The 26,639-nt window shown below is 35.0% G+C and overlaps 2 protein-coding genes across 2 annotated transcripts; one reads left to right on the plus strand and one right to left on the minus strand.

Moving 5' to 3' along the window:
- Positions 1 to 7,545: 7,545 nt before the first annotated feature.
- LOC121778642 lies at positions 7,546 to 9,511 on the plus strand. Its single transcript, XM_042176027.1, has 2 exons — positions 7,546 to 8,108; positions 9,232 to 9,511. The coding sequence occupies exon 1, from the start codon at positions 7,561 to 7,563 to the stop codon at positions 8,089 to 8,091; it is 531 nt and encodes a 176-aa protein (XP_042031961.1). The 5' UTR covers positions 7,546 to 7,560; the 3' UTR covers positions 8,092 to 8,108; positions 9,232 to 9,511.
- A 13,942-nt stretch (positions 9,512 to 23,453) lies between these two features.
- LOC121778676 (protein SODIUM POTASSIUM ROOT DEFECTIVE 1-like) lies at positions 23,454 to 24,455 on the minus strand. Its single transcript, XM_042176067.1, has 3 exons — positions 24,107 to 24,455; positions 23,833 to 23,908; positions 23,454 to 23,717 (listed from the first exon to the last, which is right to left on the minus strand). Exons 1-3 carry the CDS (start codon positions 24,314 to 24,316, stop codon positions 23,596 to 23,598), a joined length of 408 nt encoding a protein of 135 aa, XP_042032001.1. The 5' UTR covers positions 24,317 to 24,455; the 3' UTR covers positions 23,454 to 23,595.
- Between the last annotated feature and the right edge of the window lie 2,184 nt (positions 24,456 to 26,639).

Raw genomic sequence — 26,639 nt, forward strand, 5'->3', positions numbered from 1 at the left:
TAAATTCATATTACTGTCAAAAGACTTTTAAAAAAAAATAACTCCTATATAAGGGAGGAAATTACAAATAAACTCATATACTATAGATAGGAGGAAATTACAACTGATGTCAAGAGGTCTCGAACTCGGCACCTCATGCAATAATGTCTAAGCTCCTTGCCGCTAGGACAAAGGCTCTGGACATATTACTGTCAAAAGACTTGATATGGATGTTGTGCCAGTACCTCGAGATGTTACCTTCTTATTTGAATTTCATTATGTGAGCATGACAATTATTTCGGTTTTGTTCTCTGTTCATTTATGATGTCTGCTTCTGCGGTTTCTTCCAACATGAACAATATGTAGTGTTGAATGGGCCAAATTTTAAGGATTGCAATGATTATATTTTGATTGCTCTGGGTTGCATGGATCCGGATTACACGCTAAGGATTGAGCAACCTACTTCTCCTACGGACGGTAGTACTTCTTATCAAAGGAGAAACTACGAGAAGTAGGAATACTCGAATCGTGTAAGTCTACTGATCATTGGGTATAGCATCCTAGAAGCCTTTCGAGGAACTACATCTAAGTATATCACTAAGGCAGTGAACATACCTTGCCAAAAATTAAGGAAAGTTTTGCGAAAAATATTAAGGCTGAGACAAGCATGCTTGATCTCAATGAAGTATAAGGGCAAAGGCAACATAAGGGGGCACATTATGAAAATGTCTGACGGTGCTTCACTTAAGCTTGAATTCTAAAGACTTGCTTGTGCATTTGGTTTTGCACATCTGGTCAGTATCTCAAGAAATAAAGTAAAAGGCATTAAGAAAAGTGTATTGAGAATGCTGCTATGAATAAGGGTTCATCATAAAAGAAACAACATAAGGATAATGATAGTTGTTTCCTTTGTGGTAATATGGATATCAAAAAAATAGAATTGTATCAAAATCACACATGGCGTGTAAAGAAAGGTGCAATTCTTGCTTTGGTCTGTTCTGAAGTTAATTTGACTTTAGTCCCTAACAATATTTGGTGGGTAGATTCTGATACTACTGCTCACATAAGGCGATAAGGTTGTCTGAGCTGCCGGAAGTCAATTGATGGTGAAAGATACATCTATATGGGATATGACAAATCTGTGGAAGTAGAGACTATTAGGCATTGTAGATTGTTTTTAAAAACTGGAATTATTCTGGTTTTGAAGGATACCTTATTGTACTGTCTTTAGACAGAATTTGATTGTTATTTCTGTTTTGAAAAAAAATTGGTTTATCTTGTTCATTCAGAAATAGTAAGTTTATTCCTTCAAATAATTCCAATATTGTGGGCACTGTTTCCTTAAGTGCATATGACAATCTTTACATGTCTAATTATGTTAGTTCATATTCAGAAGCTTTACATGTTGAATCAAAGGGATTAAAAGAAAATTAAATAATGAAAATTCAGTAATTTATGGCACAAGTATTTAGGTCATATTTTAAAATAAAGGATTGTGAGACTTGTGTCAGATGGTATATATTGAATACACTTATCTTTCAGATGGTGATTTGTGGGTTCAATGTATCAAAGAAAAGTATATCAAGTATTGGAACTAGGTGCCAGTAGAGATACGAATGCCTTAGAAATGATATATACGGACATTTGTGGTCATTCCCTTCAGATTCTTGGAATGTTCAACAATGTCTGTATCAATCGTAGACGATTGTTCTCATTATGGGTACCTATATTTAACCAATAAAAAGTCTGAGGTTCTAGACAAGTTCAAAATATTCAGGGCTGATGTTGAGCTCCAACTCGACAATGACATTAAGGAAGTCAAATCTGGCCCGTGGTGGCGAATACTACTACAGAAATGACTGCTCAGGTGAACAATGTCAAAGACCTTTTGCCCTCTATTCGGAAGAGTGATCGTCCCTTAGTACACCATGTCGGGATCGCCTAGAATGAGTGGTTGATAGAGCTGGTTTGTGTGCAGGTGTCGTGTCAAGCCAAGGATGGATCCTACTGATCAGGATGGAAATCCCAGCTATGCCTGAACCTGGTATCAATAATTCCTCAACCCACTTTTACTGACTAGTATAGTGGATGTAAGGGTGAATCCCACAGAGATGAATGCGCTTTGAAAATTGTGGTGATATTCTGGAAGGGTTGGTTAGCTACCACGCTTTGGGTTGAGATTTTACCTAGACTGTAAATTAAGGTGGTACTCTACTGACTAGGAGGTGTGAAAGATGATCGATAAGCAGCTGTGTACGTGAGAGTATGGAACATTATGTTTCAGAAAATATGTGGAAGGTACGGGGTTACTATAAAAGGCTAAACGGAATATCAGAGAATAAATGGTAGTTAGGTGACTAGGCTGACAGATCTGTACGGTACCAGCAGAAAAAGTAGAGAAAAGTAAAGGACAAAAGCAAAAAGTAACTAAAAAGTAAAAGTGGTCTCAAACTTGGATATGGATGTCTTCTTCTTCAACATGAATAAACTCAGATTAACAAACCCAGATTCATGGACGAGAAATGCAGATTAACAACTTCGCAAGAACAGATCTAACAATTAAAACTCCAAATCAAAAGATTAAACTAGCGAAACTGAAATTACGCGCACTGGGTAGCATGCAAGGTGGCAGAATAACGTAGACTAGGCTTTCAAACTTAACCATTTCAGATATAAATCTAACAGCTATCTATCTAAATTCATGAGCTCAGATTTATCAATTCAGAAATGAGAACATGCTCGCAACACTTGAAAATTACCGTAACAACTAGATCTAAGCTATCTAGGCAGAAAGAAACAGAATCAAACAGGAACCGATGCACAGAAACGACTTCATATCATAAAAACGTTTGGATCACAGCTAAGACTTCAAAGTAAGCAAATATAAAAAATGTAACCGATCCAACGTAAGAAACAAAGTGCGATTAACTAAGAAAGCAAATAACGATTGTTTTGCCACTCCGGGCGATGGAACTGCTGACACTACACAACTCGCTGACTGGAATGAGAGAATGCGGAACTCCGATGAACTGATGAAACTCTCAGGTGACCATGGCTGTGGCGAGGAACGAGAATATGAAAGAAGACTAGGCTGAAGGACTGATCTGCCGAGAGAGAACTACTCTAACTAAGAGTGTTTTTCCTAAAGTTCCTCCTATGATCGATGATGATTTCCTCTCTCCAAGTGGCTTCCTTTTATAGGGAGGCTTGCCCTTGATTTTTAGGGTAGACTCTCTTCGCGAAATGACCCTTTTGCCCTTACTTGTGGCTGATCTTCCCAGCAATCCTTCTTCTCCATCTCGAGCCTTTTTGGCATGCATACTGGTCAGTATAGCAACATTCTGATGCCCTTTTCACCTGAGTTATCCGATACCTTTCCTTCTGACTGGAACCCTTTTCCTGCACACTTTAGCAACTGTTTTGCAGATATATTCCAATTATGCACGTTATACTGACCAGTAACCAAGGCCTAGAATACGACTTATCAGTGGTGTAGCTAAAAGACGAAATAGAACTCTTAAATATATGTGAATGAGTATGATTTATCATTCTTCCTTGTCACATTCGCTTTGGGAAGAGGCATTAAAGACTATAACATATATTCTCACTTTAGTCATCCAGAAAAATTTAGGGGTTTTTAAAATTTTATGATCCCACAAAATGAACTAATTTGGGACGAGATACATAGTATTCTTTGAGGATGTTGAGTTTGGGGGGAAGAATGTATTAAGGAACATTACTTTTGAGGAGGAGTCTGTATAGACGCATACTACTGCTTGTGACAATGTTCAAGTATCAATTACTATCATTGAAGAATAAGCAGATTAAGAACCTCAAGATGATAATGTTGTAAACATTCAATCTCATGTGGATGATATCATTTAAAGTCAATCTCAACAACCTCAATTAAGACTCTCGTAAATGGTACCACAAATTTTATAAAGCAGTTCTTTCATTTGGATTCAGAAAAAATGCTATTGATAGTTGTGTGTATCACAAGTTCAGTGGGATCAAATGCATCTTCTTGGTATTGCATGACGATGACATATTGATTGCAATTAATGATAAGGAATATTGCACAACACCAAGAATTACTCTCAAAGAAATTTGAGGTGAAAGATCTTTGGGGAACCTCTTTTGTATTTGAAATCGAAATAAATTGAGATTGTTCTCGAGATATTCTTCGGTTGTCACAAAAGGGATATATTGGAAAAGTGCCTAAAGTATTTGAGATGCATAATTGCAAGTAAAGAAATAGCCCTATGACTAAGGGAGACAAACCTAGTCTTATTCAGTGCCCTAAGATAAATCTTGAGATTTAGAACATGCAGAAGGTTCTATATGCTTCGGCGATTGAGAGCCTAATGTGTGCTCAAGTATGTATTAGACCCAATTTGGTTTTAATTATTTATATGCTGTGCAAATATCTCAGTAACCTGATATGGATCATTAGGAAGTAGCAAAACGGGTTATAAGATATTTACAGAGAACTAAGCATTACATGCTCGCATACAGAAAATCAGATCATTTGGAGAGATCTTTAGGTGTTTTGATTCTGATTTTATTAGATGCCAATACAGAAAATGATTCATTTTAGGTTACGTGTGTCTGTTGGCTGTGGAGCCATTTCGTGGAGAAGTGCTGAGCAAACACTTGTAGCTACTTCTGCCATGACAACAGAATTCGTAACTTATTTTGGGCATCTAGTTATTGAATATGACTGTGAAATTTTGTCACTAAGCTGCATATTGTTAAAGGTATTGAAAGACTACTAAAGTTATGTTGTGACAATAACCCTGCAGTATTGTATTCCAAACAACAAGAGCTCTGCTATGTCATAGTTTCTTGGTTGTAAATTAAAGTCAGAATGGACAAATACCTATAGAGCATAAGGGAACACATTTGATAGCAAATTCGTTCACTAAAGGACTAAAACTCAAGGTCATTCATGGGCATGTAGCCCAAATAGGTGTTATGTTGTTTAAGGGTACTTCCGTTCAATGAGAGTAATTTTGGTTATTGCTCTATATTATGTTTTGAACATGAAGTTATAAACTCATGTTATTCTCTGCAGAAATAAAGTATTGTGTTTTGTCCATTACTTTTGTAATTTGGTTTTGGTTTGATCTCACTAAGGATTTGGGATGACCAGTTGGAAATAGACATGTATGACCACTTTGCATGAAATTTTCATGCTACACTCCATAATTGATCTGTTGTTGATTATATTTGCATATGTGATTGCTGACGGGTTTAATCATGAAAAAATATGGTGACTGCCTCTTTAGTCCTATGTTGATATAGTTGATAATAAGATTGTTCGCAAATACACTATGTGATAGCACTTTTGAGCGCTTATTCGGTTTGTACACATTTATTTGGTGTCATGTGTTGCCCAAGTGGAAGATTGTTAGAATTTTTGGGCTTCCGCATGACTAATTTAATGTGTATGGTTATCTTTCAGTTACCCAATTAAAGTGAACTATTAAAGATTAAAGTTTGGGTTAAAGTGTATTTATTTGTATGGAAATAAGTGTAGATACCATATGGGATTTTCTATTTGATGAGGGACCGAATAGAAAATAAAGGGGTTTATATTTAATATAAATATAAGCTAGGGTTATGGTCCCCAGACGTCAGAAGAACGTTCAATATCTCTGTATTCTCTCGGCAGCCGATTTGTGAAGGACGTCTCTAATCGTTTGGAAGATCCATAGCCGCTGCAAAGCAATTCCGCCGTTCAATTCGTTATGGATCAAGGTACGCTTCCGCTGTACAGTTTATGTTCCTTCTCTGTCGTTCTTTGTTAATCATCATAGAGAGCTTTATGTAATTGTTCACTCAATTATTCCAACATCATTTTCCCTTTGAGATGTTTCATTCTAAATGACATATTTCTAAAAATAGAAACATCAACCTCTTTACTTTTTTCCTTCTCTTACATTATTCTCTCCACTTAACTCACAAAACAACACTACATAAAATCTTGTACCAGAAAAGAAATGTTCTACTTAGATTGGGACGGAGAGGGTATAAGACTAGATGATGCACTTAGATTGTGTCACTGTCTCTTGTTCTAAGTCATATTGCTACAACTAAATTTTGCCATACAATATAGAATACTCTCTCTGTCCCATAAAAATATGGGCATATGATATGATACGTGAATTAAAACAAAATTGGTAAAGTAAGAGAGAGGTGGGGAAATGTATAATTAAGTAGTGTTAGTGGATAATGAGACCACATTATTATACGGGTAGTAAAGGTGCTATAAGTTGTAAATAACTTGATATATAGTGATAATAAATTGGACAACTTTGTATAAATGGAAATGCGGACGGACGAAAATGAAAAGTGCACATATTTTTATGGGACGGGGGGAGTACTTAGAATTAGGACATAGATCAGAAGATTCACGATAGAGTACGAAGAATGTCGCATAGAGAAGTCGCAAGCCATCATGTATTATTTAAAGAATCAAAGCCGTAATTTATCTTTTTCAATTAATTCATGTTTATGATTTATTTTCTTTGCATGAATTTATTGCGTTCTTGACATGCAATTTGTAATTTATGAGCGAATTGAATTAATCCAATAATCATCAAAAATAGATTCTTTTGTATTTAATTTGCAAATTTTCTACTGCAAACCCCATCACTAGTCCAATGGCGTCAAGCCTGCAGACCTCGCTTGTCGTAGCCTCGTGGTTGAAGTTGATGTGGATCTCTTTGTCTATCTCTTTGTTGTGTTTTTATTTTCTTTTAAAGAAGATCAATAATGGTACTCGATCTACCCCCTTGATGACTCCCAACCTATTGGTTAGAAGAGGAGCGTTCTATCTCTTTGTTGTGTGTGTGGAAGTATGATGTGCATATTGGTCCACGCGTGAGGGTTTGTTGAAACTCTCATTTCTGTCTTGCATCGACTTAGTGATGATCATGTACTATCATTTATATACTATGAAAAATATTGGAAATATAAATCGCGGAGAAATAGCCAAAGAAGAATAGCGATTGCTGACGGGATTCAGTTTTTGCCAGAATGCGATACCCACTCCATCCAAGATTTTAAATCTCGCTTTAACTCGGTGCAAATTTGAAAAGATATAAAGAAAAATGGTTGAAAAAGTTAGTAGAATGCGGATCTTATTTTTATACAAGGAATATTAGTGTTAAAGTAGAATGTGTTGTAAAATAGTAAAAAGTAAGTGAGATTTTAAATTATGGACGTCCCAATCAATACACTATTTAGTGTACGGAGGATAGTATTATTTTGTTTCCTTTATAAATTAATGGAATAAAAATCTGTAAAAATTGAATGGATTAGATATGGTTTAAATGCTTGAAATTAGGATTGGAGTTGGTTGAGAAAATAAAGGCCCAGCAAAATGGACGTAGTATTTGGAGTGTTTGAAATTAGGGTTGGAGTTAGTTGAGAAAATAGAGGCCCAATATAATAGGCATACAAAACCCAAAATGAAAAATATTAAAAATATGAGAATTAAAAAATATTAAAAAAATAAATATGTCGGTATCACGATTTGGTTTTTTGACGCAGACACGTGGCACTCAAATATAGAAGATGAGACTGCGTCATACCTTTGGGAATTTGGGATATTTCAGCACCACTCCCGACTTAATCAAAAGCTTCAAATCCAACTTGATGGCGCCACCATCTCCGATTCTCCTCATCTTCTGCTTCTCTCTCCTCGCCGCCGCCTCAACGATCTCTGAGGCGACCTCCGCGCACGACGAATTGGTCAAGTACGGATTCCCCGTCGGCCTCCTCCCCGCCGAGATCGAGTCCTACACCCTCAACCACACCTCCGGCGCCTTCTCGGTGCGGCTCGGCAGTAATTGCCGCGTCACGCTGCCTCCTGACAACTACCTGGCAACCTACTTCAAGCGAATTACCGGCAAAATTGTCGGGAATCGGATCGCGGAGCTCGACGGGATCAGCGTTAGGGCGTTCTTCAAGTGGTGGGGGATCACCGGAATCAAATCCAGCGGCCAGGATTTGGTGTTCGAGGTTGGTATGCTCACCGCCAAGTATCCTTCTAAGAATTTCGACGTGTCTCCGCCCTGCGAGGGCCGCCGCGCTTCCTCCGCCTAGAGAGGGATAATTAATAGGTCATCTCTAACCCTTTTGATTTTTCTTAAATTGAGTTTTTATTGAGCAATATCGATGATCTTGTGTTCAATTTAGGCTAATTTGTGCTAATTATATATCAGTTTGTGTTTGGAAATTTAGTTAAATTATTTTCTATATCGTTTATTCATAATTTTCTATTGGTAAATGAATACCGTATAAATTTAAAGATCGTGCCACGAGATCGACAATTACGGACTCAGACATTACCACTCTATCGCTTGACCAATTCACACACGCACATCTTTCATTCATATTTGGTGCAAAAGATAGAGTACCAGGTTAATTTTTATGTGGACTAAAAAGATAGAGGGCAACATTATATTTTCGTCCACTATCTAGGTCCAATTTCAAAACATGTTAGTCATCTCCGACTATTTACACCAAATTCAAACTAGTTTTTGAGTATTCTATGTCATACCAAAAACTAAATTTACTCCAAACCATTGCACCAAATTCAAATTTTAAACCATTTTTGTATATTTGTCTCACAAAAATTTTGCGGTAGCACCAAATATGGTCCATAGAAAAACCAAAAAATGAGTTTGGGTTTGGTGTATGGTTGGAGGGGTGTAGAAACCAAAAAAGGTGTAGAAAATTTCTCCGACCATACACCAAACACAAACTCATTTTTGGGTTTTTGAATGGAATAACACCGAATATGGTGATACTGCAAAATTTTTGTGAGACAAATACTCAAAAAATGGTGGAAAATTTAAATAAGGTGTAAGTGGTCGGAGTAAAACTACTTTTTGGTGTAACATATACTCAAAAATGGGTTTGAGTTTGACATAAATGGTTGGAGATGACCTAATATAACCCACCAAAACAGTGAGTTGATTTTCTAGGCTAAACTAGGTCCGTTCAAAAGATGTTAGTCTAACCCACTAAAATAGTGAGTTGATTTTCTAGGGTGGTCATGCTATAAAAATAATACGGATCATTCACTAAAACTAACATATGTACCAAACATATAATTAAATCAATATGAAAGTTGTTAGCTTGCTCTAATGTAGCTACCAAACTCCCTTAACATATATAGTAGTTTTCTAGCCGTATTTGTGTTGACAGCGTTTAGCACGGGTGTTGTTGGTTGTTTTTCAGATCTTTACGTCGAGAAGCCATTTGTGAACCGTATCGTACTATATGTTCAGGAATTGTCAAAGATTCATGTGGCGATTGCTCAACATATATGTGCTTCCATTAAGGAGCTGTTTTATTAGGGAATAACATTGGGGATTATAGCCGATGCAGTGGTGACTAATTTGGCACTCTCCAATAATCAGTTCAGTTGTGTATGTTGTAATTCGAAAATTGTATATATTTGATTCCAAACCTCGTTTATGTATGTGATCTGCAGGATTGTGTGGCATTATTATCGTAATTGTTTCCATATGCTCAACTCATTTGAATTACTTTTGTGAAAGAGTGATTTGGGTGATTATGTTGGAGAGTTTAAACATGAATTTTGTAGTATGCATTAGAAATTTGTAGATCATGAATGAGGTTCAGATTTGGCCTACAGCTTGTGAGTTGTTTGTGTGTTTATAAGCTGTCATGATAAGTGTAGCAATAATCAAATATTAACTATTATCCAATGATTTATTATTTTCAATATAGTTTAGTTTTATTCTTCCAAATTTTAATCAACTAAAATGTTCACTTGCTCACTCTTGTAAAATTTTGAATTCACTGATGATTCGAGTTTATAAGTAGTCTAATTAAGTTTAGCGAAACATATAATAGTCTTTCAGTTGAATTTTATTTTTGTGAATCTATCTTTTATGAGATGATCTTCTCTTTTTGAAATTGTATTTTTGAGAATCTATCTTTTATGAGATTATCTTCTCTTTTTGAAATTGTTAGGTCCATTTGGTACCTTAAAATTGAAATTGGAATTAGAATCTGAATTAATTTATTTTGAAAATGGTTAATATTGTTTGAGCAATATTACTAGAAATAAATACTCATCGAGATCTCGTATTTGGTTTAATTAGAGATTCATTTAGTGTTATACTCTCTCTGTCCCACAATAATTGTTACTATTTTCCATTTTATATGTCCCACAATAATTATCACATTTCATTTTTACCATAAATGGTAAGTGGGTCTCAAATTACACTATTTCACTTCACTCACATTTTATTATAAAATCAATATAAAAAATAGTTCTCACATTTCACTAACTTTTTCAACCAACTTTTCTTTACCTTTCTTAAAACTCGTGCTCACAATAAAAGTGACAATTATTGTGGGACGAAGGGAGTACTATACTCCAGGGTCATAGGTCATTCACTATATAGAGATTTTGGATCGAAACTAAAAATATCTGAAACTAAAAATCGTTCGCGATAGATTGTCCACATATATCTAGGTTGAAAATATTGATAACTTACTTCTACAAGGTACCGATTGGAAGACCATATATAACCAAGAATTTACTGATTAATCTACAATGTAGAAGAAAAAGACGTGTTTGTTTTGCTATTCATTATTTCTATAAATTTAATCAACAAATAATAGTAATAAACAACAAACCATTATAAATTTCTCCTTATAAATTAGGAAATAAAGAATTTATAATACAACAGCTAGAAGCATGCCTTTTCGTATACACCCAAATAAAAATTAGAGTCGAAATAATTACTCTCTCCGTCCCAGCTTAATTGTCACTCTAAGAGTGGGAACAAGTTTTAAGAAATGTAAAGAAAAGTTGGTTGAAAAAATTAGTGGAATGTGAGACTCATTTTTTATATTGGTTTTATAATAAAATGTGAGTGAAGTGAGTTAATGGAATGTGGGACCTACTTACCATTTATGGTAAAAATGAAGTGTGACAATTAAGTTGGTGGGACGTACCGAAATGAAAAAGAATAACAATTAAGTTGGGACGGAAGGAGTACAATATAGGGCATGTAGTTGCTGGTCTTATTTGGACAGGTCCTAGACTGGACCAGACTAGATTTATGGTGAGGCTTGATGGTGTGAGCGTGAGTTTGAAAAACGGCTTAATTGGAGCTTGCTTCAACCAGTGATCAGACTAACCCAAGTTCGCTTCATTTCATTAATAGAACGGGCCTGACTCGGGATAGATCGAACCGGCCCAGTTGGAAAGTCTAAGAAGATTAGGTGGTTTGCAGGTATACTTATGATTTAGGTCATCCACAATGGGGCGCTCTAAGGCGCGCCACGTCATCAGTTTTATCCTCCTACTCCCCACCTGTATTGGGGCGCTCTAAGGCGCGCCCTATATGTTTTACTATTGTTTTATTAATTAATTTAAATGTTTTCAAATATATAATGCAAACTAATTAAAAAACAGAACGAGTAACTAAAAACCGGCGAAGATTGCATTAATTACACAAAAGTTACACGATTCAAGTTGGCTAATCTACGCAATTCCCAACTTCCGGCGCAACTCATCGATCAACCCCCGGAGATATTCGGCTTCGGCGGGGTCCGTACACTTCTTGAGGGCCTTGTGCGTCTGCAACAACGTCTTCGCCATCGAGACTGTTGCCAACGACTCATACGCGGTGGCCGTCCGGCTCGGGGTCGGGGTCGGCGATGGGGCGGCGGCGGTCGAGGATGATGTCGCCGCCGCCTTCCCCTTGGCCTTCGCAGCCTTGACGCTTATGGGACGCAGGGAGGACATCGGTGTGCCGGAACTCTCAATGTCATCGTACGTCCGGTTGAGGTCCACCGGACGAGTTCCGCTTTCGCTGCTCGTGTAACCACCAGCTTCGGTGGTCTTTGTCCTCTTTGACGCACCGGTGTGCAGAATCTCGCCTTGGAACTTCTGCTTGTCCCTCAAGAGCGCACAGATGGCCTCATGCTTGAAGTCGTCGTACAGGGACTGGTACGACAACAGCGCTTTAGCGCGCACGTCGCTCAAGCTATCGCCGCTCCCCTGCTCCCTCGAGCACTTCTCGTACTCCGCCGCGAACAGGTTGACTTGCTTCTTCACCTGATCCCCGATGGCGCGGATGATAGGCCATCGTCCGCGCCCATCGTCCGCCGAGCCCACAATGGGGCGCCCGATGGCGCGGACGATGCATCGGGCGTGGGCGTAGGGCGGACGATGGCAGGCACCCACAATTGAGGCATCGTCCGCGCTCGAGGACGATGGCTGCCATCTGGCGCCCCAGTGTGGGTGCCTTAGGGCTCACACTACAGTCTCAGACATTAATTATGTTGGGCAAGTTCAGTCCCTAGGTAAGCCAACAGCACATGACTTGTCTATCTGTACCACTGAATCCAACTTTCAATTCCGGTGGATGATTCATTATATTCATGTGCATAACTCCTAACTAGTCTTATCTTATTTCGCTTTTTTCCCTTCTTTTTCTTCCAATAATATAATTACAATTTTCTCACTTATGGCCATGGTGTGCTGATAATTTTTAAAGACAATTTTGGTTAATTATAGGAAATTTTATTTAGTATACCATTAGTAGTATCATTTTTTACATGAGAAAAAAGGAGAAATTAATGAGTTTTTATCCAAGACCTCGATGTTTATACACTGAATTATACAGCAGTTCATGTATTATGTGCCATATTAGAAAATCGTAATTTACAAACTGTATGAATAACATTTATTATTCTGACTCAATTAGTCCTAATATTTTTATTTTTCTGACTCAATTAGTCCTAATATTTTTGTATACTGCTCTCTGTCCCTAAAATGTAGACAACATTTGAAACGGCACGAATTTAATGCACAATTGGTATAGTAAAAGAGAGATAGAAAGGAAAAATGATTAGAATATTGTTAATAGAGAACACGACCCACCTTATTAGAAAGAGAAAATTTTCCTTAAATAGAATTGATCTATTTTTAAAGGACATCCCAAAACGACAAATGTGGTATATTTCTAAGAAAAAATGGGGGTATTATCTATACAAATTTTCGGTAGAATTCAAACGCAATGTACATAATTTTGTATCGGTGCCTAATTTTTTTTGTCTATATTAGTGGGTCGGTGCCTAATTTTGCATGTTGATGAAAATTATACGAGGTGCCTAATTTTTGAGTGGGACTATTTAGTACGTCCTTCGTTACAAACAAGATGATCCCTTCCTTAGCCGGTACAAGATTTTATGCGGTTTTATTTTGTGTGTCAGGATGGAATAAAATAGAAATAAATATATTTTTATTTTTAGGAATGAGTCATCTTTGAAACAAACTAAAAAGGAAATTGAATCATCTTTAGTTGGACGGAGGGGGTATTTATTAATTAGGCTTCGTTTTATATAATTCTTGAGTTTTTATCTAAGCTATAAAAAGCTTTTAAACTTTTAGTTCGATTTAATTGTTTCAAAACAAAGTTTTTAAGAGCATCAGCAATGGCGGACGTCCCGCCGGACATCGGACCGTCGTGTCGGACGTCCGCCATTAGGCGCGAAGGAGGCGGACGTCGCTTGCGGACACCGGAGATCCGCGGCTTTCCGACGACGTCAGTCGTGACGTCCGCCATTGCGGTGTCCCGACGGACGTCCCGATTTTTAATTTATTTAAAAAAAAACTTTATATATACAGCTCGTTGAACTTCATTTCTTTCGCACCACTTGTTTTAACAAGTTTCTCTCTCTCTCTACGTTTCTTTTAGTATATCCAAAATGGCTAGAGGTAGTGGTAGTGGTAGTGGTGCGGGTGGCAGTGGTGGGGGTGCTGATGACTTACGTCGGCGAATTAACGAAGACGTGCGGGCCGTTACGTCCAGGGAGATCAATCTCTTGCTACAAGCGGCCTTGCAGCAGCAGCAGTAGCTGGCGGTACCTCGACCCATCCAGCAGTAGAAGTAGCCGACGGACGTCCAGGCTCGATGGGCGGCGGTGAAGGGTCCAGCACTGACTGACTGATTGTCGAAGATGAAGGTCCAGCACTGACTGATTGGGCCAACGATGGTGTTGATGCTGCCAGTCCAAGCCACGGCGTAGCCACCGCTAATTTACGTATGGGGATACCTCATGAAGAGGCCAATCGAGTCCGTGCATTTGCCGACATGCGCCAACGACAAGCTCATATTCGACTCCAGAACGATATAATTGAAGAGCTATGGACGCGGAGGGGTGCATATTGATATTTTTAATGTAATTTGTTTAAAAAAAATTGTTGAACCGTACTTTTTTACTTTTTTAATTTAATGAAATTATCATTGCACTTTCTCCGTCCGTATTCGTGTCGAAATTTTAATTCCATAAATTGTTTAATTTGGTGAATTTGTGAATTTTTGTTATTGTGGATGTCCGTCGAGATGTCCTTGGGGATGTGCGACATTGTGCAGTGGGATGTCCTTATGACGTGATAGTGCAGTGAGAGGTCCTTATAACGTGACGGAAGGTGTTTTTGAGAAGTCCATCGGGATGTCCGTCGGGACATCCGTCCAAGTGCGGATGCTCTAATGCTTGTTTATTCTGGATTCGGATACTTTTCGCATTTAATGCATTAACGTGAGACCATTTTCCAAGAGTAGTACTATTATTATTAAAAAAATTTTGTTTGGTAATTTAGATTGGTTCATTTATTTTTCTAATTTGAAATTTTAATTATATAGAAAAATGAAAAGTAAGCCATCAATTGGCATAACCCATTTTGGTTTCCATCCTTTTTTTGTCTAATTTAGTTTCTTATCATGAAATAAAAGAAATTCCTAATGCTATAATGAAAAGAATATTTTGGTGCAATATCAATATTTAGGATTTTTAATATTTTAATAAAACGATTTAATTTTGAATCACATAAGTATGTCATTTGTTTCAGTTGATTTGATGTTAACATCAAATTTTCGGTAATGAAAAAAAATACGAATGGTTTTCGATTTTTTGAAAGAAAAAACAATATTGTGAAACCAATAATATAAAGTGTTCCAATAGTGATATAATGTCTTATGATGGGTAATGCATGTCACATACTTAAACTGTGAGATGAAGTGACATGGTGCATTAATTTTGTAACTAACAAAACTTTAATTTTGTCTCTAACTGTCAAATTTAAGACTAAATATAGTCCGCACGACCAGACATACTCTTAGTACCAATGTTTTAAAAACCGGGCCGGACCGGCAGGTTTGACCGGTCGGACCGCGAACCGGTAGGTAGTCCGGTCTGGTTCACCCCTTTAAACCACCACTACATTGAAACGCCGTGAACCGGTGGAACTGGCCGGTCGGACCGTGAACCGAAAACCGGTTTTCTATTTTTTTTTTCAAAATTTTTTAAAATTTGTTGTTGGTAGAGGTTGAACTCATAACCTCTCTTCTAGTTAAAAAGACCTCTACCACTCCTCCACATGAGCTCATTGAACAATTTGAACATTAAATATTTTTATACATTAACCATTAATTTTATCTACAAAAATTAATAATTCATTTTAATTTTATTATTCTTTAATATAATTGTTAATTATAATATATATAATTATCATCCTTTATATTTTGATGATGCTCTACTTACCACCTATATTATTATTAGTCCCATATAAGATTCATTATTTACTATAAATAAATTTTTTATATTACATACTTAATTTATATACCCTAGCTATTGACATTAATGAATAATCTTATCTAAACAAATTAATAAGTACTTAATTCGTATTTAATTATATATTATTTTTCGAAATAAATTTTCTTAAATTAATATAAACATTATCTATTTTAATACATGAAATATTAAATTTTTTATCTAGACTAACTAATATTAAATATATATATCTGAATATATTTACTAAATTTTAATATTATTTATATTTATACATCACTAATTATCTATAAGGTTTAATGTTTTGTGATATATTATTAATTGTAAATCATTTACTAAATTGAATATATTTTTATATATATTTTTATTTGAATTCTTGTACTAAGTTAGTACAAGAATTCAAATAAGTTTGGTTGTGAAATAACAAAAATAACTTGGTCATATTTCTTGAATATTTAAAGAACGAAGGCCGTGGAGAACAAATCACAATCTAGGAGCGATGATGATCTTGAGGTTATGAGTTCAAACTTCAGCATTTGTTGATAAACTTTCGGTCTTAACCTGCAAATTTAGTTGAACGGGACTAGTCGGATTCTGCCAAATGCGAGTTTGAAACGACTATGATCAAACCTAAAAAAATAAAATAGGAGTATTACTTTTCCAATTAATATACATCTCGAACTACATGTGAATATATACTAGTTTTAACTTCAAAAAAATACTGATCTTTTTCTAGTTTAAACAACTAAGTACTAACGATCTTGAATTAATAAAATTGTACTCCCTCGTCCCACAATAATTGTCACTCTTTTCTATTTCGGTCCGTTCCATAATAATTGTCACACTTTATTTTTACCATAAATGGTAAGTATGTCTCATATTCAACTAACTCCATTCACTCACATTTTATTATAAAATCAATATAAAAAAGTGGGCCTCACATTTCACTAACTTTTCCAATCAACTTTTCTTTATATTTCTTCAAACTCGTGCTCATAATAAGAGTGACAATTATTGTGGGGACGGAGGGAGTAGTACTAATAATTAATGACTATTTCTTATCTTTTTGTGGTAGTGACCAATTATTTCTTTAACTTTTTAACATGCTTAGTTTACTACTCCCTCCGATCCACTTAAGATGACACGTTTTCCTTTTAAGTTTGTCCCAACTAAGATTACATATTTCCTTTTTTTGAAACTTTCTCTCTTCAATTAATACATCCAACCACTTTTTTCACTCCTATTAAAATACTAATATTTCTTTCTCTCTCTATTTTAATACTTAGAGCATCCGCAACAGTGGCGACGGTCGCCACCGCCGTCCGCGCCGCTGGCAAGGCGAAGCACCGCCGCCGCTGCGCTCGCCCGCGCCAGCGAGCAGCTGACGTGGCGGCACGGGATTGGGCAACGGCATAGCCGTTGCCTTCAATATTTATTTTTTTACTTAAAATCGGTATTTAATTGTAAATAATGATAAAAAAAATAAAAAAAAATTCAAATCCAAAAAATATGGCCGTTTTTTTTGCCGTTTTTTCTGAATTTTTTTGAATTTTTTTATTTTTTTTCCCCAAAATCATCTATAAATACACACATTCATCAGTCCATGGCTTCCCCGATGATTGCCAACGGTTGCTTCGTCTTCACGAATCAGTCCATGGCTTCCCCGGAATGCTTGGCAGCATTGACTGCATGCATTGGAGGTGGAAGAATTGTCTGAATGCTTGGAGGGGGCAACACTTAAGCGGTCACAAAGGCGGCGGCCCAACACTTATCCTTGAGGCGGTCGCCGACTACCGCCTATGGATTTGGCATGCATATTTTGGCGTTGCCGGAGCCAACAACGACTTGAACGTGCTCTATTCTTCACCACTCTTCAATGATGTGATGAATGGTGTAGCACCGGCGATCGACTTCACCATCAACGGAAATACATACCACATGTGTCACTATCTCGCCGATGGTATCTACCCAAGGTGGTCGACGTTCGTGAAGACGCTCCACAACCCGCACGACCCGAGACGGGTTCTTTTTGCGCAGCGTCAAGAGTCCGCGCGGAAAGACGTCGAAAGAGCCTTCGGGGTCCTTCAAGCCCGATTCAACATAGTGAAGGCCCCGGCTCGGCTGTGGTACGTGAATAATATCGCCGACATCATGTTCACGTGTATTATCTTACATAACAGGATTATAGCCGACGAATGGCCGAGGGCGGCTAGCTTCTACGACGAGGATGAAGCCGGAAGCTCAACAGCGAGGTCTCCCCCACGCCGAGGTGAGCATACGACGGTTGGCCAGAGGATCGAGATAAGGTACACAATGCGCAATACCCGAACCCACATTCAGTTACAAGAAGACCTAATCAACCACATGTGGGCGAAATTCGGCAACGAGTAGTGTTTTTTTAATTTTTAGTATTTTAATTGTGTAATTTTTAATTTTTAGGATTTTAATTATGTCGTTTTTATTTTATTTGTCATTTGTAATTTTATTTAGGTTTTTTTAATGAATTTTATTATTATGGAAATGTTATTGTTTAATTGAATTTTAAATTAATTGTGCTCGTCCTTGCGGAAGAGCACAACTGTGGGTGTTGTGCTCTTGCCAGAGAGCAGGCAGAAAAAGTGGGGCCGGGCCCACAACCGTGCCGCTGGCAAGAGCACGGTTGTGGATGCTTTTATACCCACGTTTTCTCTCTCCAATTAAACACATTAACCAATAACTCATAAATTCCGCTCCGGCCAAGAAATATGTCATCTTAGTCGAGACAGAAGGTGCAGTAGTCTACTCTATTTTGATTTGATAAAATAGCCGAGAAATTCCTAGTGAGATTACTCAAATTCTGAATTCGATTTTATGCTTGTGCCATATTTGAGTCCAAATGCTAGTGGTTTTTTTATTTTTAGAACTATTTAATAATTTTTGAAACTAGTCAAAGATTTGATGATGAATTATATCTATACTAGTACTATTTTCTTTGTGTTCTTAGAAAATTTCCGTTCAGATCATGATTTATGCTGAAGACTATATATATATATATATATATATAGGGGAGCGTTATTCTCCTTTTCACATCTTAGATCTTTTTTCCTTCTTAATATTACGCGTTAGATCTAAGGCATCAACGAGTCAGATTGATTCTATAAAACTGGTTCTGTGTTGCATTATAGAAGGTGGTTGTATGCATTACAGGGTTATTATTGACATTTGACGGAAAAGTAACTGCCACATTTTGGTATCTGCGAATAATGCACCACATGGTCACGAGTAATGCATATAATTGACTATATAATGCACAATATGTGAACTGCAATGCATACGAATAAGATGTACCATGTTATGATGTTTGGACACACGTTTCTTGTTTCCCCTAAGAGTTTAATAAGCATAGGGGCTAGGGTATAGTACGTAGACACGTATGTAATCTTCACATGGTAATGAGTAATGGATATAATTGACTATATAATGCACAATTTGTGAACTGCAATGCATACGAACAAGATGTGCTGTGTTATGATGTTTGACACACGTTTCTTGTTTCCCCTAAGGGTTTAATAAGCTTAGGGGCTAGGGTATAGTACGTACGCATTAATAACAAATTATAAAACGATACGAATAATTCATCAAATTGTCACGAGTAATGGATGTTATTAACTATATAATGCACAATATGTGAACTGCAATGCATACGAATAAGATGTACCATGTTATGATGTTTGACACACGTTTCTTGTTTCCCCTAAGGGTTTAATAAGCTTAGGGGCTAGGGTATAGTACGTAGACATTACTAACAAATTGTTGTTATTGGAATATATGTATGTGCATTATTTGGTTTAGGTAGTGCATTATGTAGCTGTTAATTGTCATTATCTCAGTATATTATGCATTATTAGATGTATTGTGTATATGAGTTAATCAACGGATTCAAGATTACATACGTGCATTTAGTAATGTCTACGTACTATACCCTAGCCCCTAAGCTTATTAAACCCTTAGGGGAAACAAGAAACGTGTGTCAAACATCATAACACAGCACATCTTGTTCGTATGCATTGCAGTTCACAAATTGTGCATTATATAGTCAATTATATCCATTATTCGTTACCATGTGAAGATTACATACATGTCTACGTACTATACCCTAGCCCCTAAGCTTATTAAACCCTTAGGAGAAACAAGAAACGTGTGTCAAACATCATAACACAACACATCTTGTTCGTATGCATTGCAGTTCACATATTGTGCATTATATAGGCAATTATATGCATTACTCGTGACCATGTGGTGCATTATTCGTAGCGGTTTCCAGCCATTATTAGATTACTATTGTACCCTCATAATGCACAAAATAGGACAAATAATGCAACACGGGATTAATTACCCAATGTTGATCTTGACCGTCCATTTATCTAATCTAATGGCTGATATTAAGAAGAAAAAATGAGAAAATATAGGAAAAGTAAATGAATACATCCCTATATATATATATATATTATAGGTTCTGTTTATTGCAACAATTTATGAAGACATTATGTGCATGAAATACATGGGCATTATTATTGATTTCTGAAAGGTAGGAATCTATCCCATCAAATGACAGAGAAGACAGCACACACCTAATAACTGACTCCACATTAGTCATGGGCTATCAACCATTCATAATTATCTTCCTCTTTCAATCAAAAATAATACTCCTATTTCAGTCTCAGATACCACGCTTAGAAAATGATATAGCATGAAATTTTAGGAAATATAGTGGCGTGTGTTAGGTGTAAAGAGAAAATAGTATATTTATATTAATGTGAGTGAGAGTTTTTTTTAAAAAAATGTGATATTTTTTGTGAGACAAACTAAAAAGAAAAATGTGACATCTATGGGACGGAGAGGGTACTATATTATTCTTTTCTTTTTAGTTCGTCTTATAAGATTATGTATTTTTTCATTTTGAGCTTTCTTTTCTCTTTATAAAATGGAACACATTCTCTACTAAAAATACTTTAATTACTTTTTTTTATCTCTTTTAATACATTTTACCAATTGTGCATTATAACTCATATCCAACTAAAAGTGCATACTTTTATGGGACGGATGAAGTATATTCAATATACTTATGGAAAAGAGGATTTTTAGAAAAAATCAGAAGAACTCTGTGTTTATATATTTTAATTGAAACAAATACTATACTCCTTCTGTCCCACCGTAAATGATCAACTATCTATTTTGAGGTGTACGCAAGTGATTAATTCCTTTTTTGACAAAAAAATACATTTTCTATCTCTTATTTTATTCTCTCTATCTTACTTTTTTATTATTTCTTATTTTATTCTCTTTTTACTTCTCTTATTTTTTTTATCTCTCTAATTAATTTAATAAATGTTTTTTCTGAAATCTCATGTCTAAAAGAAATCAATCAATGAGGACATGATGTTTGAAAAAATATTACAAATTAATGTAATGACAGAAAATGCTCTAAACTAAGTGAATAGTAAAATAATACTATGTGATAATGTGAATCTTAAATCCTTTAATACACTTTAACTAAAATAACATGTACTACCTCCCGGGTAGTGATAAAATGCAAATTCATATATGGTACAAACTCCAAACTTTTCAATACAGTATCAACACAACGTTAACACAATGTCATCACAGTGTAAAATTTTAAGATTTTTATGTCAGCAGAATATCAATACAATGTCAACACAATTTCAACACAGCATCAACCGTTGACATTGTGTTGACATTTTTTGTTGCTATTATTTTATTATCTGTTGATATTTTCTAACGGTTTTGAAGTTTGTACAATATTTAGAGTTTGCATTTGATCACATTCCACTACCTCCCTCCACCAAAAATAAATATAGTCGTATATGATATGAGTTTTAATATACTATCGGTAAAGTAAGATAGAGGGAAGAAAGTAAGAGAGAAATAGTGTTAGTGGATTGTCGGTCTACATTATTAATACTCCATCCGTTTCTGAAAATTTGTCACTTATTTCCATTCTCGTCCGTCCCTAAGAATTTGTCTCATTTCACTTTTACCATTTTTTATAGTATACCCCACATTGCACTAACTTCTCATCCCACTTTTTATTACTCCCTCCGTCCCTTGTTACTTGCACTATTGCTTTTCGACTAGTCACAAACTCCTTACACTATTTAGTTTAAGTTATAATTAATGCGTTTAATTAATATGTTGGATTAAGTTAAGAGCTCCTTTATTAAGTGATGTCTCATTACACTTAAAATTCTAATTTAATTACACAAAAAAGTCAATCCCAAATTTACGGCCTAAAATGAAAAGTGTGAGTAACATGGGACGGATGTAGTATATTTTTTTAAAACTCGTGCCGGGTCAAATGGTGACAAATTATTAGGGACAGAAGTAATAGTATTTAAATGTTTGAACCTTTTCATATTTAGAAATTGGTCTAATTTTGGATATGAATGGCCAAAAATAATAAAACTAGGAGTATATTTTTTTACGTACGGAGATGGCTTCAGAAGTAAAAATATAATACTCCTACTGAAAACTAAATTTGTACAACATTATCTCTTCCTATCATTTTTTTGCTTTCACCGTCAAATTAATAGTCAAATCGTGCTTGAAAGATAGTAGTATGATTTTTTTTTATTTAGTAAATGATACTTTCTCCATCCAAACTAAGTTGAGTTAAATCTTTTGGACACGCAGATTAAGAAATTGTGTTAAAAAGTAGGAGAGATGAATAAAGTAGGAAAGAATAAGAGAGATAGCAAGTAGGTGATAGAATAAAGTAAGAGTGATTTGACGTTTTATTTTTTTATCAAAAAAGAAAATAACTCAACTTAGTTGGGACATCGCAAAATGAAATACGACTCAACTTAGTTGGGACGGAGGAATTACGTGAGCTTAAGAAAAACTATCTAAATAAACAATGTAGAGATGGCCAGAGCAACAGAGAAATGTAGTGGTTGTCATATTTTGGAATAGGCAATTTAACATTTTCAAAACTAAATAGTGGTATCCAATCAATCTAAATACGAAATGGAAACACTTTGGGAAAATTAGTCAAGTAAAAAATCTTATGGAATAAAAACTTTGATTAGCATCTTCAAATTATTGGGATTAGTATTTTAAACTGCTCTAACTTACTTTTTTTTAAGTCTACAATTTCGAAAAAGTGCTCTGAACATATCCCAATATTTGGAATTCCATGAAATAATGAATCCATTCGTCTTATTAATTGTTGTGTGGATTATATATTTTTACCATCCAAACATCAAAATGATGAGTATAATTTTGGTGCCTTAACTAATGTTTAGTTTTTTTAAATCTAAAAAATGGTCTTATGTTAAAACGAGTGGAGAGGAAGAGAAGAGAATGATATTCGAATTAGTTTTCTATTTTTATCAACTTATAGTAACTCAAACGTTTCTTTGGGAATATTCAAGTCGTGTTTACATAGAATCAAATTTCACTGTTTTCTTTTACTTAAATAAATGAAGCAGGATTGACTTCGGATTCAGACAACAAAATTTTTGAGCGACACAATTATTAAACAAAAGATTACTAGTACTTTATTTGTTAGTTTTGGAAATTATTTCAAAAATTCCAGCGGTTCGTGTCAGTTTTTCGATAGTCGAAATCAAAGTCCAGGATAGAATAGTTAAAGTTTTTTCAAATGACTCAGAATCAAATTGTAAACAATTGAAGAGCATGGCATGTTTATTGATAGTTGCCAAAGTTCAAGTATATAAAATATTATATCCCATTTTCAAAAAAATATAAATACATGTGCTCAGACTACTCATTGAATACTCACCACTAAAAAAAGTTAATCTAAATTGAGGAGATTAAGAAGATTATGATTAATAAGAAAGCTAAATTGAGGAGAAACTATCTACATAATCTACACCACACCAACACATTTTTCGAGGATAATAAAAATAAAGATGGCTTAATTAATCTAAGAATATTGAAATGCATGTGCGAGTGTGACAAAATTCATGACTCCCAAAGCTCAGCATATTTGACTTTAGAGACACTCTCCAAGACTTCGGAAGGCACAATATCACCTCTTACAACCACCATCTTCGTTTCCAAGTCTATTTTGTATGAACTCACTCCTGTATCATATATTTATTTACACTTAATTAATTAATTCCCAGCAAAAATGAAATAGTATTAGAAAACAATTATTTGGTGGATTCAACTCATCCCTTAATATTGGACTACACTTGCCTTCCAACTTAGATAAGTGCTTCTCCACTTTCCTTGCACACCCATTACAGTGAATTGAAACTTTCATCACCACCATCTGCATATATTCATGAATTAACAGAGTTTCACATCACCAATTAATGCTCCCCTAATCGGGGACATTTCTTTTCCGCACTAGATTTAAGAAATTGATTTGTTAAAGATTAAAGTAAAAGAGAGAATAAAAGTAAGAGCAATGAGTGAACTACTTTAAGATAATCCAAACAAGGAATACGACTCAGCTAATTACAAATACCTTAGGCTTTAGGTGGAAGGCAAGAGTTGGAGTTGGGGTTGGAGCAATGAGATCCTTGAGCTTGAGAGGGAGGAGAGGCTTAATATCTTGGAATTCATCATCACCACCAAAATTGTTCTTCTTCGAATTCCCAATACAAGAGAGACAAGAAGCGGTTGCGGCGACAGGAAACATGCACATAACGGCTCTGCTGCATCTCAGCTTCCTCATCGCTGCCACAACTATAGCACAAGCACACCACCTTCTTCGCCTAATGTTTTCTCTTTTTCCTTTTCTTTATAAGCTGTAGTGTCAGATATAGTATTATTCATTATTCCCACCCCTCTCAATAATACATCCTCCCTCTATAATTTCAAAATTACTATTATTTTATTTTGGCCCGTTCTTTAAAATTATATGTATCGCACATTTTATTTTCTAATCAACAAACAAAATGATCGAAAGAGAAATCTAATCAATATCTATCGACTTAGTTTGAATAGTAAAATATAGTCGTACTAGCTGATTTTTGTACTTTTGGACACAATGTCAACCATACTAATTTCTTTTTTGAGTGAACGTGTAAAAATGGAGTACTACAATATTTGTATAAGTACTTCGTAAAAATAAATTACACTATAGGTATTTGAACAAATTTTTTATTCATTTTAGGTACTTTTTTTATATTTTCTTTCACATTTTACTCTTTCTAATCTCATGGGCATTATTAACCTTATTTCAGTCTTATTAGTACATCTTTAATAAGGTTTTTTTTCTTCAGTGTGAATAGTTAATACACTTTAATTAATCTCTTAGACTTTTCATAACTCCATTATAACTCGCAAATGTTAACAACTTTAATTCATATTTCTCACTCATCTGAAATCGGTTTAGAGAAAATGAATATACCACAATCTTCTACTTCGGGAGTAGATCGACACTAAATCATTTAATTTCACAAAATTAAATGTTCATCACATTTATTCTTGGTCAAACCCCTTTGACTGACCAAGATTCCAATAATACCATGTCTGAGTTCATTCAAACTTCCATTTTCTTCAATCAAATGTTGTTTTTCGTTGTTTCCGAAGGAATCGGAGAATGCTCTTTATCGCTGGCACGCGAGGTCGATTTCAAACCTAATACAAATATTGTTTAAATAATTGTTTTTAAAAATTGGTACTCCCTGCCTCATACCATATTACACTTCAGGAGTCACATTTGAGTTCGGCATAAGTTTTAAAAAATGTTAAGGAAAGTTGGTAAAAAAATGATAGTGGAATGTAGGTCCTACTTTTATATATTAATCGTATAATAAAATGTGAGTAGAAAAAGTTAATGGAATGTGGGGTCTATTGCCATTTATAAAATATTCCAACCGGAACTCCTAAAGTGGGACACCCAAAAATAATAAATCGGGATTCCTAAAGTGAGAGGGAGGGAGTAATACATGTACAAATCAATCAGTGTACTCTTGCAACAACAGCGAACCTTAACGTCCAACAAAAACACTCCTAATATTTTCACATTAAGTATTAAAAATATATTTTTTCTTTTAATTAGTATGAGAAAGCGAGTTTAATTTCTCACTTTTTAAGTGGATGTGAAACAGCACTAGACTATACAGTATTTTTAAGTACAAATATACCATGTTCTTTAAAAAATGTACAAGTATTTGTTTTTAATTGAACCATATTATGTCTAAAATATGTTTATGAGTATATACTTTTCATAATTAAAACGGAGAGAAAAGTGCATGTCACATTTGACACATCAGTAAGCATTAGCGGTCCTACCCACCTCTTTGGCTTATTTTGTTAGCATGTGGAGAGAAAGGTATCTTGAAAATTTTAGGCCAAGATAGATATTATTAAATTTATTCTAAATTGGAGTAGTATTTAGTTTTAATGTCGAATATTTTGGAATAATTATAATTCTACTGCGCGAAGTCTAATTATTTTTTATTTCTTATCAGCATTTCTGATTCATGCATATTACAGAACCTTATTAATTGAATACCTTATTATATATATTTAGTGGTTAATGTTTGTATACCTTACTACTATTCACACAACCCTACATTAATTGAAGTCGGTGGCACATGTAGTTACTTTTTGTTTTATATAATTATTGATTATTCCATGTAATCATTTAATAATAATTTTATTAATTACCTTATTATGTGTTATGTATGTTTGGCATAACTATTGGGAACAGCAAAATTATTATATTCCACTAAAATAATTTTGTAAATTAAATCATATATGAGTTATTAAAATAATATATTTAAAAATAAAACAAGACAATATTAAACTAAATTAATTCATAAATAAATGTTATAAATGAAATATATGTTAATTACACATATACTATAGCAATTAAACTAATATATTTATAAAATTATTATTCTTTTTCCGTCTGATAGTTGAAATATATCGTGGCAGTTTACCAAAATTCCACCATCTGTAGTAATTAAGAAAAAATCGAGGATCTTTTTACATAAATTGCAGTATTTGTGTGAGAAGATGAAGCATACCATTTAATGGTTGAATGA

This window comes from Salvia splendens, chromosome 19 (assembly GCF_004379255.2).
Source record: "Salvia splendens isolate huo1 chromosome 19, SspV2, whole genome shotgun sequence".
Taxonomy (NCBI): domain Eukaryota; kingdom Viridiplantae; phylum Streptophyta; class Magnoliopsida; order Lamiales; family Lamiaceae; genus Salvia; species Salvia splendens.

Excerpts from the sequence above, each read along its gene's own strand:
- LOC121778642 (XM_042176027.1), top strand. The coding sequence starts at position 7,561 with ATGAGACTGCGTCATACCTTTGGGAATTTGGGATATTTCAGCACCACT.
- LOC121778676 (XM_042176067.1), bottom strand. The coding sequence starts at position 24,316 with ATGAGGAAGCTGAGATGCAGCAGAGCCGTTATGTGCATGTTTCCTGTC. Across the intron at positions 23,909-24,106 it reads CCTTCCACCTAAAGCCTAAG|ATGGTGGTGATGAAAGTTTC; the intron begins GTATTTGTAATT and ends GAATATATGCAG. Across the intron at positions 23,718-23,832 it reads GCACTTATCTAAGTTGGAAG|GAGTGAGTTCATACAAAATA; the intron begins GCAAGTGTAGTC and ends TATATGATACAG.